Source organism: Echinops telfairi, unplaced genomic scaffold, assembly GCF_000313985.2.
Source record: "Echinops telfairi isolate 266 unplaced genomic scaffold, ASM31398v2 ScPeMD7_7475;HRSCAF=8513, whole genome shotgun sequence".
Taxonomy (NCBI): Eukaryota; Metazoa; Chordata; class Mammalia; order Afrosoricida; family Tenrecidae; genus Echinops; species Echinops telfairi.
Window position 1 is genome coordinate 12,090,638 of NW_022111379.1, and position 14,114 is coordinate 12,104,751.

General features: G+C 50.8%; 2 protein-coding genes across 2 annotated transcripts in view; one reads left to right on the forward strand and one right to left on the reverse strand.

Moving 5' to 3' along the window:
* Positions 1–4,700, forward strand: part of ETFA (electron transfer flavoprotein subunit alpha) — an 83,474-nt gene extending 78,774 nt beyond the window's left edge. The window contains exon 12 of the mRNA XM_004711981.2: positions 4,415–4,700. Within this exon, the coding sequence (XP_004712038.1) occupies positions 4,415–4,453 (39 nt within the window). The 3' untranslated portion in view covers positions 4,454–4,700. The remainder of the gene's footprint in view (positions 1–4,414) is intronic.
* Positions 4,701–5,699: 999 nt separating this feature from the next.
* TMEM266 (transmembrane protein 266) overlaps positions 5,700–14,114 on the reverse strand; it is a 140,696-nt gene continuing 132,281 nt past the window's right edge. The window contains exons 13-15 of the mRNA XM_045285675.1: positions 9,827–10,003; positions 8,685–8,816; positions 5,700–5,941 (exon numbers count right to left, since the gene is read on the reverse strand). Of these exons, the coding sequence (XP_045141610.1) occupies positions 5,700–5,941; positions 8,685–8,816; positions 9,827–10,003 (551 nt within the window). The remainder of the gene's footprint in view (positions 5,942–8,684; positions 8,817–9,826; positions 10,004–14,114) is intronic.

Genomic DNA, 14,114 nt, shown 5'->3' on the forward strand with positions numbered 1-14,114 from the left:
GTGTGTGTGTGTGTGTGTGTGTGTGGAGGTTTCTTGGTGAGCCTTCTATGAAGGCAGAGCGGAAAGGGACTAACAGGACTTCAGAACTTATCCAACCAGCTGATCTTTGGCCTGAGAGTCTCAAGCTACTTCTGGTGTGTTAAGAAGTCCAGATGTGGCTCTAGAGAAACCATTTGGACTGAGATGTCATGCTTATTGCTTTTAGCTTAAATTAAATGAAGGCAGTCGTTAATATCATGCTGCTTAGACGTTATCTATATCTTTGATCAATATAGTATAAATGCCTTTAATCAGAATGTTAATCTCATCAGCTTGGGGGAAAAAATAAATATTGTGAAATTTTAATTTAAATTACCGGTTGTGCAAACACCCAAGGGAATGGGTCGCTGTGCCTGCAAGCGCAGTCTCGGGACGGGGAGGTCAGTTGGTGTGGCACGGCCCACAGAGATAGAGCTGTGTATCCTACTGTAGTGACGAGTGGCGGGAGCCTTAAAAGTTCATGAAGGTACAGCCTAGGTGCAGCTCTCGGCCCCCTGTCTGAAGGCAAGAGCAGCAGAGGAAGTCTGAGACCCGGGCGACAGTGAATCCAGCAGGTTACTAGACCACAGCCCTGAGACCAGGCCGAGGTGGTGCCCAGTGACCGTGCCAGCTGCTCTCAAAGAGGTCACATTCGAGTGGAAGACAGATGTGGAACAGAAATCCAAATCCTCTAAAAGCAGACCTCCTGGTTGGCTGGGGACTGGTGGAACCCCTGAGACCATGGCCCGGAGTTACCCTTCTTCATGTCTGGGGTGGAACTCACTGTATGAAATGGCTCCATTTTCAGCCAAACAGTAGCCGGGCAGGGGTAAAGGAGGAACTAGAAACACTGTGTAAAGCATTGGGTTGCTAACTAGAAGGTTGGAGGTTCAAACCTCCAGCCTTTCCTAGGGAAAAAGATGAGGTTGTATGCTCCCCTAAAGACCGATAGTTTGAGGAACCTTACACAGGGCCACTTGGGTGGAAAGCCACTCAGTGGCGATGGACAGGGGTGGGGGTTAGTAATACCGGGGAAGTAGGCACGCCTTCAAGTTGTCTGCCATTTGAGACAGGAAGAGCAGCCTTTGCCCATGGGCACCATTCAGAAGGGCTGGGGAAGAAGGGACGATGACGGCAGGGGGGACATGGGGATCGCAGTAGATGAAACAAAATGTGTATGAGCGAGCCATTGAGTGGCTCTGATCTGCTCTGTAAACCTTTACCGAATTCAAGCCAGCAAGGGATCAAATAAAAATACTGGTTGGGTTGCAGCCGCCCATTGGTTGCTCCACGAGAACTCCACACCACGTGTGCGTGCGCACCTAGTCAGTTGTCTGTGTCTCAGAGAGGTGCGAGGCAGAGAAATTACCCAGCAGGCTCTTGGCATAGCTGCTCTCTTTCTCATCCCCCTGCCTTGCTAACTCGTCCGTACTCCAGCCTCGCGGCTCACCACTGTGCTCGTCCTTTCCAGAGAGGGCAGGAAAAGGGCCAGAGCTTTCGGCAGACGATGGAACTAGATGGTACCCACCAAACCGTCTCCTCCACTGAAATCAGGATCAGGGTCCTGCTGCTGACACGCTTGGGATCCGCTCGATGGCAGCGAGCGATGAGGGTCTCACTCAGGCCGACAGGCTGTGTAGTGAGCGCGCTCCTCGTTGCTGACGGCGAGCTCTTTAAAGGTTTGATCACACTTCAAAGGACGGCTGTGTTCATGACAAACTGAATGAGAACTGTATTTTGGATTCAGACCTTAAAAGAAATGTAATTATAAGTCAAATAATAGCTGTGTAAAAGACCTTTACGTACTAAATTTTTTTACACACATTTTAAATTGTAAGGTCTTGTTTACAAGTGGATTTAGTTATAGACTAAGTGCGTTGGAATCAACTTGATGGCAGTGAGGAGTGTTTTGGGGTTTTGTTTTGAGGGGATATTTTACAACTCATTGTAAAAAAAACTAAAATCCTCACAACTGGACCAGTAGATGACATCATGAGAGACTGAAGTTGTCAAAGTGCATTTTGCCGAGATCCACAATCAGTTCTCATGGACGCAGTAGTCGAGCGATCAAATGACGTACCGCATCCGTCATGTTGAGAAGTGAGGATGTCACTTTGAGGACTAAGGTGCGCCTGATCCCAAGCCTCATGCGTGTGAACGGTGGACAACGAATAAGGGGACCGAAGGGCTGCCGCCGGTGGTGGTGGAGAACACCGACACACCGCGGACAGCCAAAGGAGCAAGCACGTCTGTCTGTCTTGGGAGAAGTTCAGCCGGAATGCTCCTCAGAAGCAAAGGTGGTGAGACTTCACCTTGCGTATCTTAGACGTGATTTCCGGAGAGACCAGTCTAGAAAAGGGCGCCGTGCTTGGTGGAGCACGTCAGGGAACAAGAAGAAGACGTGCAGTGAAATAGATCACGCCGGGGCTGCACCAGCGGCTCACAGATGAGGGCTCTGGACCCAGGCCAGGCATGAGGTCGCAAAGGACAGAGTCACACTGCAGCCTCGGCTTTCTCCCGTGGAGCGACTGACTGGTTCGAACTGCTGGCCTGGTCGTTAGCAGCCCGACATGGAGCCCATGAGATCTGCCCTGAGGAAGCAGTGAGCGGATCCAGTACAAACTGAGGGCTTTCAGTGGGCACAGGCCACAGGCAACACTCTGTGGCCCCGAGTGGGCATTCTTCTCCCTAAATCAAGCATTGGGTGGGGGCTCCGCAAGTCTGAGGTTGGGCTGCTACAAAAGGGGACGGCTGATGGAGAGAGACCCCTGAACCATCTACTGTGTGTGTGTGTGTGTGTGTGTGTGTGTGTGTGTAGTGTGGCAGCGGTGGGGACATTCAAACATTGTATGTGGGTTTTCACTTTGATCGCAGGTTCTGTAGAAGAATCCTGATCCAAAGGAAGGAAGTGCAGAGCAGATTTTAAAATGCTCGTGGAATTTCTAGCACCGTGGAGGCTCGGGAACCCCCTGAAGTTTTTGCCCTGACACCATCTTTAAACCCTAAACCAAAAAATATTCCACAAAATTGTCTCAAAACCAAGCAATTAAAAACAACGACAAACAGACAATAGATTAGCTTAACTAGTTAAACAAAAAATCTGCCAGTTTCTAAAGAACTGTCTCTCTGTAGGGGGTCAAAGTGGAACCTGCGGGGAGGGGGTCTCTGTGAGCAAGGGGCCAGCCCGGCAGAGGAGGGGAGAAGGCGGAGCAGCTGGAGACGCCGTCTGCACCAGAAACTGCTGGACAGGGCTGTGCTTTGCTGTGTGTATTCCTAAATCAGCAAAATCTTATAAAAACGTAACGGGGTGCCGTGCTGGGGGAAGCACTTGGGCCCCAGCCTGTGTCTCACGAGCCACGTGCCCACCCACCCACCTGCCCGCGTGTGAGGCTCAGTGAGCATGCCGCCTTGTGACTGGCATGGGCTCATGGTGTCTCCACGGAAGCGGTGCCAGCACTTGCTGCTGCCCCTGAGCTAATGCCTGCTGGCTCCGTGGTAAACATAGGCCTTTTAATAAGCTGGAGACAAAGTGACATTCGGAAGAAACAGCATGTCGACAATTTCCTTAATAAATTTTGTACGAACACATTATTTCCACCTAATGGAAATGTAGCTCTTGTAAATAATTGAGAGGCTGTATTCAGTGGTGACGAGTTCAGCCGGGCTCTCTGTGAGCTGGGGCAGCCGACAGCCCTTTGGAAGACTGACTGGGTAACTGATATTCTGCACGGGAGGCTGGACTAGTTCTCGGGTGGGCTCAGTGTGAGCCCCCTGCCGCCCATGCACCACTCTCCTCTGTGTTCCAGGTGGTCACAGAGCTGCTCCCCACGGGGCACCCCGCCAGCCACAGCCAGGGAATTAGTGTTTCCTTTTGAACAGGGGAGCCAGCCCTGTCCAAATCCCACTCTGCTCTCTTACTGTGTCTGCCGACCCGTTGCGTTGGCCCAGGAACCTTGGTGTTCATGAAGGGCGCTGATTCGGGCTGTGCAGCCGGCAGCTCACTGTGGTGTCAGATGGTGGCTCTGTGCTGAGGACCAGGCAGTCTTTAGGGTGCAGGGACAGCCAGGGAGCGCAAGGCCTGAGTTAGAGACCTGTGTGGACTGAGGAGGAAAGAGGGGAAACACGAAGACAGATACAAAGGTGCACATCACTGTCAACACGGACGGGGGCGTTTCTCGGCTGTCTCCTAAGCTATGTGCTTGTGCCCGAAGACTCCGTGGCCACGAGTGGGCCTCTGTCCAAGGGTCTCCCTCAACTCAGCATCTGCAGGCTCCCTGGGGATGGGAGATCCTGGGCAGAGGAGGGGCCTGTTCATGCTTCAGCATGGACATGCATTGACCTGATAGTGCCCGATCAGTTGTCTTATTATTATTCTTCTTATGTTTTTAATTTGCAGGTCGTTCCTGAGATGACAGAGCTACTGAAGAAGAAATGAGTGCCCATCTGCCTGAAGGAGGACGGCTGTCTGAGGTTCAGCTGGAGACATAGGAGTCCGTGGATGAACTGCACATTGGAAAGCTTGAGCTGAATTCCCTAATTTGGGGGCAAAAAAATGAATCTAAGAGCTACCAAAATGTTTTTTTATAGGACGATTCTATTTTAATTAATTTTGGTTCCAATATTTAAAAATTTTTTAACTCTGTAATACAATATAATAAAGCTTTTCCTTAGCTTTAAAACTATTACCAGAAACTTGCCTGACTTGTAAAAAGAGAAAAACGGAAGATGAAAAGTGAGAATGGTGGTGCGGTGGGGTACATGCTGGACTGCTGACTACAAGTTTGGCGGTTCAAACCCTCCAGCCTCCTCTTGGGAGAAAGGTTAGGATCCCGGTTCTGTGAAGATGTACCGCCTCAGGCACCCTGCCCGGAGGCTGGCTGAGAGTCAGAATTGCCTCGACGGCAGCGGGACTTGGGGGGTTGCCTGTTTTGAGAGGGCTCAGCCTTTAGGAGACATGGTAAAAACGCACGTTCCTGCCTCGGCAGCCTAAGCTGAGTATGGCAGAAAGGAAGAGAAGGCTGGAGATTTGAGATCCGCACACTCGGTTTACAAAGTGCGGCCCCAGAGCTTGGACCTTATGTTAGACTGACCTTCAGAAAACCATAGCCGATGGGCCCAAAGTGCAGCTGCCTCAGGCCTCAACCTGCTGAGTAGCTGGCTCCCAGGCACATTACTTTCCCTTCCGTTTCAAGGTTTTGTCTGTTGACGAGCAGTGTGTCTACGCAAGAGGGGACGGGATGGAGGGCACCTTGCCGCAGTGGGGGCTCTCTGTGAACCGGTTTGAGTGCCCTGGCCACCTCGCTCCCTGTGGTCTCCCTGGAAAAAGCAGCGGGCCCGCAGCAAGTCACCCTCGGGTGTGGCTCCCCCCCCACCTCAGCATACACCCTGGTCCTGGTGGACTCGGCATGGCCAGTATTGGGGGTCCTCGCCAGAGCTAGAAGGACCAGGACAGGAGAAGTGGCCGGGAGGACATGGTGATCCACCACCTGGAGGGAAGGCCCCAGAGAGGCCCAGCCCAGCCCACCCCAGGGTGCGGCTACCCCGGGGGGCCCAATCCCTCGCCTCTGCCGGACAGGGCAGGGACGCTGCTGGATTTGTGTCAGAGCCTCTTGCTGTGAGGCGTGTCCCAGCCTTGCTTCAGTGAGGTGACAGGAGAGCAAGAAAGTCCCGCCCAGCTCAGGTCATGTCCGTTCACACACGCGCTGTCCGAGTCCCGGAATCTCAGGCTGTGGAGGTGGGAAAACTGGCCCGGCACTGTCGTCGTGGTCCTTGTCGTCAGGGGTACTGCGGCACAGCGACGACGTGGAGACGTGGAGAAGGGAAAGTGGCATGCCCAGGGCCCCGCAGCCACAGGCGCCTTGTGATGTCCACATCGTGTGGCCCGCTTGCCCTGGGCCCTTTGCATCTGCCCTCCCCTGGGACACTAATTGGAGGCAGGAGAGGACCAGTGCGAGTGGACCCTGGCGTGTGGCTTGCGACCCCAGGGTTCCTAGTGTAAGCCTCCAGCTCCCTCCCGGCTGCTTCAGGGCCCCAGGGAGCAGTTCTTTCCCTGCTTGGGAGGCGATGCTGGCGCACAGCAAGCCCCCAGCACCGAGTAGAACTGCCCCTGTGGGTTTCTGAGACTGACTCTTCACCGGAGTAAAAAGCCTCATCTTTCTCTCCAGAGAGCTTGGTGGATTCAAACCAGTGGCCTTAAAGTTAGCAGCTTAGTACACAGCCCACTACACCACCAAGGCTCTACTCTGTCCTATAGGATTGCTATAAGTCAACTCGATGGCAGTGGGCATGGTTTGGGGTGGGTCCCGGCTGCTGTGCCCCAACCCCAATCAGCTGGCATTTACTGGGTATAACTGTGGACACCCCCTGCCCAGCTAGATCCTGAAGGCATCTAGGGCTCGACGGGGGTGCCGACAGCCCCGTATTTATCCAGAGCTCACATCATGACAATAGAAAACAACAGCAGCAGCACTGAGTACAGCACGGACTGTGTGCCAGGCACCATGCCAACGCTTTGCCCCAACAAGAACAAAAGCCCACTGCTCCCGAGTCAATTCCAACACAGTGACCTTGTCGCGTCCTCCAGCGCTCGGCGTCTTAAATGGGAGCAGATGCCTTCAGCCTTCTCCCGAGCACCAGCTGAGGTGGGTTTGAGCTGCGGGCCTGATTAGCCCGGCACCGCCCAGCAGAACCTCCAGGCTCTTAACCGCACAGCAAATCCCTTCCGTCCGCACTCTGCTCCACGAGGCAAAACCCAAGCCCGTTGCTCGACTCTGCTTCCCTGCGTCAGCTGTCCAGTGACCGTGTCCTTGGGGATCAGCTCACCGGGCCTTCCGGGACATCTCTGCCACTGCAAACCGAAGCTCTGTTCAGGTAGCGTCAAGCACCTAACCATTTGTGGCCGCCGGGTGTCCCACCCCTTGAATTAGGCTCTACCGTTAGTTCCCTTGTACGGGCCAGGAAAGAGAGGCGCTCAGAGGGTCACAGGCCAGGAAAGAGAGGCGCTCAGAGGGTCATGGGCCAGGAAGGAGAGGTGCTCAGAGGGTCACGTAATTTGCAGAAACTCCAGTGGCTTATAAATGACACCAGGCAGTGTTGGACATGAACCGGACAAGAACAACTCAGTCTCTGCTAAGAAGGAAAACAGTTTATTAAAGGGGGACCGAAAAGAGAAAAAAGAGCCTGCGCAGGGCTGAGCCACCTGAGTTTAAAGAGAGAGTGGCCTCGGTTCACAGACTTGGGTTTTTATAGGGTTTCATCAAATAGTTGAGCTGTGAAGCTGAGCAAGCAAACTGGTACAGAAGCAGATCTTGCGGTTAAGCACAATTTTCTGGTACAGGATAGTCTGTTACCAGTTCTAAGAACAAGGGGCTCTTTGGTTTTTCTGAGAATGTCTTAAGGCCTGAGGTTGCACTTTTGGTCTGGTGCAGGATGTTTGCTTCATATAAAATGGCTTTACTTAGGCTAATTATTACATTCCTCCCTGTTCTTGTTACACCTGTGAATCTTCCAGGTGTGAGCTCTCATACGACTGTGGCGGCGGCTCACTTTGGGTTAGTCGCTCGTATGATTTGCTAAGCACCGACAGCTTAACAGATTGTATTCGGTCCTGCACAAACTGGGCTAGCTTGTTGATGATGAGCGGCCCGCAGGTCAGTCTTATTAAAAGCAGGAGTAGCGGGCCAGCTAGGCTGGACACTAAAGTGGTGAGCCAGGGGGACCAGTTAAACATTTGCTGAAACCATTCTTTTTTGCTTTTTCCCATTTACTAAGTCTTTTTCTAACTAGGGCTAAACTATTTTTAATTATTCCTGAATGATTGGCATAAAAGCAACAGGTTTTTTCTAGGGCCATACATAAACCCCCTTGCTTGAGGAACAAGAGGTCAAGACCCCGCCTATTTTGCAGTACTACTTCAGCTAAAGAGTTAAGAGATATTTTTAAATAGCTGACAGTTTTTTAAGTTTTGCAAATTATTAATTTGATGGCTAAGTACTTTATAATTTTTATTTCCTTGTATTAGGGCCACTGTCCCCACTGATACTGCTCCGGCAATACCTAGTCCCACCAGTAGAGGAACTAATATTGGGGCTTTTTTTAAACTCTGGAATAAGTATTAAAATGCTGCCACCCAGCTTGGGGTAAAATATGAATTAATACACACAGTTCAGCATGGTTAGAGGTGAGTAAGGTTGTAGAAAACAGGCGGGGAGTGATTTGAGTAGAGTAAGCAAACCACACTCCTGATGTTTTGCTCCAATCCTTTTACGCTAGTCCTTCATTTTTTTTCTAGCTCCTTCTCCCTTAGGCCACCCTGCTTCAGAGGGCCTTTCTGTTCAGCCTTCCAGTTCTTGTTCTTTCTCTGCCGCTGCTGCAGCCGTTAGACTAATGCCTGCCCTGCGCCCTCGGCTGCAGCCAGCTCTCCACTCTTACACTTTGCCACAGGGCCGCACCCAACATTTTCAGCTCCTCTTCCCCGAACCCCTTCATGGTCACATTCTCTGTCCTTGCTCCGATGCCCTACGGGTCCTTTCTCAGGTAAACCGGCCGACTGGGGCCTGGTGGGCTGCCCCTTCCTTTTCGAAGCACCAGGGTCATTCCCAGGCAGCAGCTGTGAGGCCCACACCGATGACCGCGGCTGGTGGTAAAACCCCACACCTGAAGCTCACTGGGGCGACCTGCGGCTTCTTGGGGCGGCACCGCCTCTGCCCAGGGTGCTCTTCCTGGGTGCAGAGGCTGCGGGGTCTTCTCATAGCCGTTCAGCAGGCCATAGCCGGCTCGGTGGCGTGTCCCTGCGGTGTCTGGAGGGTGGAGGCGCATAACAAAGCGTTGTTAGTGCTGCAGATTTCCTGTACAGCCTGTATAGACTTTAAAAGTTTAATATTAGTGAGGCGATCCAACTGCTCCATTCCCGCCCTAGGTAAGAAGGGAGGGGGTCTACCATACATAATTTCATAAGGCGCAAGGTTTTTAAGGTAAGGAGTATTCCGCCCACACAACAGGGCAAAAGGCAGAAGTCTGACCCAGCCCTTGCCAATTTCTGTGCATAATTAGTTAAAGCTTTTTTTAGGGTTTTATTTATTTTTCCTACCTGCCCTGAGCTTTGAGGCCGGTAGGCACAGTGAAGTTTCCAATTAATTCATAACGCTTTGCTAATAGTTTTAGAAATTTGGGCTACAAAGGCCAGGCCATTTTCAGAGCCAATTTGTAAGGGAATGTTAAACCTGGGGAAGGCCTTAGTTAACAGCAGTTTGCATACCATGGGTGGCTGTCTCTGCCTTGGTCGGGAACATTTTTTCCATCCTGAAAAGGTGTTAACAAAGACTAACAGATATTTATAGCCATACAGTCCTGGTTTTACCTCGGCGTAGTCCACTTCCTAGTATTGGCCCAGGGAGTGACCTTGCTCTCTAGTCCACTTCCTAGTATTGGCCCGGGGAGTGACCTTGCTCTCGATGCTGAGGTGGTTGATGAACCCGGTGGGGGGCATTTATTGGGCGCAAGTGATGCATTTTTCAGCAGCTGCTGGAGTCCACTTCTGGAGGTTTGGAATTTTGCACCTTGTAGACAAATATTGGTACAACTTGGTTCTTCCCAAATGAGTGGTCTTATGAAGATAGTCCACTAGTTCTCGCCCAACTGCTTCTGGAATTAGTCTGTGTAGTCGGGCAGGATTAGCCATCCGTCCGGGTCGTTGACACAGGCCAGCTGGGCTGCCTTTTCCGCCAGCTGTTGGGCTAGCTTAGTTCAGACTCAGAATAGACAGGGTGAACAGGCAGGTTAGGTTGGAGCAGAGTAGACGGCTTCTTACCTTCGATTAGGGCCACTGTCACTCCCAGGTTTTGAACATCCACGGCTGCTTCCTTGGCCGCTTGGTCAGCCAGGTGGTTTTCTTTAATTACGTCTGAGTTTCCTTGGGTTTCCGTGCAGTTATGGATTGGCTTCTCGGCCAGCTCGTCGGGCAACAGGGTTGCAGGGTTGAGCGTGGCTGTTTTGGAAAACTGGACACTGGGTGGGTTTAGCAACAGTACCTGGTACTGGAGCACACGGGCATTTGCTATCCAGCGGTCAGGTGAGCTGCTTAGCAGGCTTTCCACTGAGTGTCCCCCTGTGACAGTAATGTCCTGGCCCAGCGTGAGCTTTGATGCTTCCTTTACCAACACTGCAGTAGCTGCTATGGCCCGCATACATCCTGGCCAGCCGGCTGCTACCAGGTCTAGATTTTTTTGATATGTAGGCCATGGGTCTTTTCCACGGCCCAGGTGCTGCTCAAAGACCCCCTTGGCGACCCCCTTACCTTCTGCTACAAACAGTTAAAATGGTTTTTGCAGATCCGGAAGGGCTAGGGCTGGGGCCAACAGAAGGGCCCTTTTTAGTTTTTTGGTTTTGTTTTGTTTTTAATTATTTTATTGGGGGCTTGTACAATTCTTATCACAGTCCATACATACATCCGTTTTGTCAAGCACATATGTACATTTGCTGCCCTCATCATTCTCAAAGCATTTGCCTTCTACTTTTTTTTAAAAGGGAGCTCCTCGCTCAGGAGTTTTCAGGACTTCCTGCCCCTCTCCTGTGCTTTCCAACAATGGCTTGGCGATTTCTGCAAAACCAATTATCCACAAACGGCAGTACCCCAGTGCGCCCAGGAATTCACAGTCCTTGTGCTTTGTCTCTGGAAGAGGTATCTGCAAGACCGCATTGCAGATACCTGCGGTAGATAACTTTCTTTGCCCCGCCTGGAGCTGGTAGCCCAAATAGGTGGTTGTCGTGACACATAGTTGGGCCTTTTTTCCCCCAGACACCTGATACCTAAGGTGGGCCAAGCGTTGTAGCAGACTTTGGGTTGCTTTTTTTCTCCTTGGGGCAGCCACCATGATTTTTGCCCTCTGCCTTGTGGAGGTTACAGGTAGATCCTCCCTGTTATTATAAACTTTTGGGGCTATTTTCATTAACTTACTAAGATTTTTACCTTCAGACCCCTCAAGCTTTTGCAGCTTTTTGCGGATAGCTGGGGCATGATTGTGTTACAAATGCTGTATTTATGGCCTAGTGATTCTTAGGGGCCTCAGGGTCGATTGGGGTGTACAGCCTATAAGCCTTCATTAGGCATTTAAGGAAAGTGGCTGGTGACTCACCTGTAGCTCTCTGCACTGCCTCGCTTACCTTAGACAAATCGATGGGCTTTCTAGAAGCCCCCCACCCCCCAGTCCCTGCAACAGATATTGGCGGTACCTGGTCAAGGCTTCCCTGCCCTGCGTGTCAATGGGGTCCCTTGTAGGATGCTGAGTTGGAAACAAGGCTTTTTGCTGATGGGGGAAGTTACTGGCTGTCCGTCAACCCCATCTCCTTGGGGTCTTCCCTCTGTCACTGCCCTTCTACTTTAGCCAGCCTGGTGTCCTTCTCCAGAGCCTGGGCTCTCCTGATGCCATGTCCAAAGTACAGGAGAGGAAGTTTGTCATCCTTGCCTCTTAAAGAACATTCTGGTGGTCCTTCTTGCAAGATAGACTTGTTTGTTCCTTGGTCAGTCCATGGCACTTCCACTAGCCCTTCACCAACAGCATGATTCAAATGGGATCTTAATCCTGGTCGAGGGTCACCAGCATGGGAAGCAGTTGAAAATACCATGGCTTGGTGTGGGATTATAAAGAGACTTTTCCCCAGCTTTGTCTCCCCCAAAGACATGCCAAACATTAGGGGCTTTTTGCCTCCATGTGGGGGGAGATCAGATGCTTACAGACATCCTTCTTGAAGACAGTCAGTCACCAGACTACCGCGCTCCCTGCTGTTTAGGAATGGGCTACTTCTCTCTAGAGCCCTGCAGTCATAGTCTGATTCCTGTAGGTGGGGTTGACACCCTACTGATAATGGTTTCTATGGAGATCCAGAGAACAGATCAAACTGGCTCAGTGACATCCAAAGTTAGGCTGCCATCCTGAATCTAGGATCCGCCCATCTTGTCACATGGATACCCCCAATCCCTCCTCTTCCTATTGCATGGATACCCCTAGATTGTGCCCCTCTCATTGCTGTATTACCTATAGTGCAACCCCTTCCTGTGATGTATGTCTTTACCTGTAATTAGTGGGTTTGCACTCCCCCCGAGAAGTATATAGGCCTGGGTTAGCAATATAGAGCTCTCTCTCGGCTCCTCCATTGGCCGCTCCTCCTCCGTCCTCCTTCCCCTCCCTCTCTCCACGTGGACCACCAAGTGAGGCTGAGGTGAGCAATGCTACCGTGAAATGTGTCTGACTCCATTATTTCTATCTCTCTTCTATCTCTCATGCTCTTTATGACTTTACCATAATCTTTACTTATTATCGCTGTACAATTGCGCCTACTGGACCCGTGACGATGTGCTAGGGGCTGGTTTCCCCTCGCAGCTTGGCACACCTGTCTTCACAGGGACCTCTCGCTCTTTGACACTTTCAAGAAGTCTCACACAGCTGCCTTGCCTAGTGCAGTATGCTGTCTGCTTTCTGTTCACATTCACAGAAGCAGCAGTCAAGAATCGGTTGCCTAAAGTGGAGCCAAATGACTGGCCTCTCTGACTCACCAGCTGTGCTGGCCAGACTCTGAAGCAAACCCCCGGATGTCCGAAACCCTATGTAGCCTGGACAAGAAAAACAGCCCCTACCAGGCTGTTTGAGGGGCAGCTCCTGCCCTCAAGGAGTTTGCAGGGGCGTCATGGCTACGTGTTGGGTGGCTAACCGCGTGGCCAGCAGTTTGAAACCACGAGCTGCTCCGCATGAGAGGGACAGTCTCAGAAACCCACCAGCGCAGTTCAGCCCTGTCCTTCTCGGGTCGCTATGAATCAGAACCGACTCCCTGGCAGTGAGTGAGTTTTGACAGTGAGGAGAGATGAAATGAGGCATGCGTGATGATGGAAGTAGCACCATGTGCTGAGTAGCCCAGAGAGATAGTTAGTTTATTGTGCCAGCCTGGCCGATAAACACAAGTGGGATTAATTGAAGGGTGGAGCGATGAAGGGCTCGGTAAGCGTTGCCTTTCTTGTCTCTCGCTCTTTGACCATCGGACCAGTGTGCGGCTGCCTTGCTTGTTCTGTGCCTCAATTTATAGGCTACATTACCTGTGGGACACCTAGCCTGTGGACTGTGTCGCTGTAAGTTGAGGTCCCTTTAAGACCACACGATTTAAATGTGCTTCTCTTGAGCTGGGGACTGACAATTGGTGACTTTGAAGGACTGCCAGTGTCTCACAACTCTCAGTGAGTTGCACTGAGCCATTTGTACTGCTTTATAATTTAACAGTTCATTTCTTGTGTTATATATCTATATTTAACTGTTCATTTCTTATGTTATATATATATATCTTTATAAATATATATATATAATTATCAGCCACCTGGTTTTATCTCTCTAGAGAACCCTGTCTAACACATTTTGGTACCAGTTCTTCTAGAGAAATAAAATCATAAATATGGGCTTCTTAAATTGGCTCTCCAGCCTGATTAGTCTTAACACTAGTGATGCTACTTCAACATCCCAAGGCATGGATAAGTCTGCTACTCTTCCTAATCCATGGTGTGAAATAGCAAAAATAATACCTAAAGTAGCACCACCGATAGATGAGATGCTGGTTAAAGGAGAGGCTCTGAGTGATCGTATGTTTGATATTTTCTAGGAGTTTTGTAAGGATGACAAGTTTAGGGAAACTGGCTGGCTGGTCCTTCTTACAACGGAAAGTGTGATTGAGGAGAGGGATGGTCTCAGAGCCTCAGAAGCGCGCCTCAGGTGCAGGCTAATGGATTTGAAAACTTCCATCTGTGCTACAAAGGAGAGCCTTCTCTCCTCTAGTAAAAGAGCTGGCATTACTGAGAATCAGGTCCACAGTCTCATTATACGAGTGGCTGAATTACAAGGGCAGCTGGAGTGCAGATCTAGAGCAGTGTCTGAAACCAAAGTGAGGGCATTGATTGGGAAAAGTTGGGATGCTGAAACATGGGATGGGAACATATGGGCTGATGATCCAGAAGAGGATATTGAGCCCCTAGAAACAATTGACTCACCCCAGTCAATAGATCACCCCTCTCAGCTGAAAGTATTAATTCACAATCCACACCTGAGCAGATTAGCCAAACT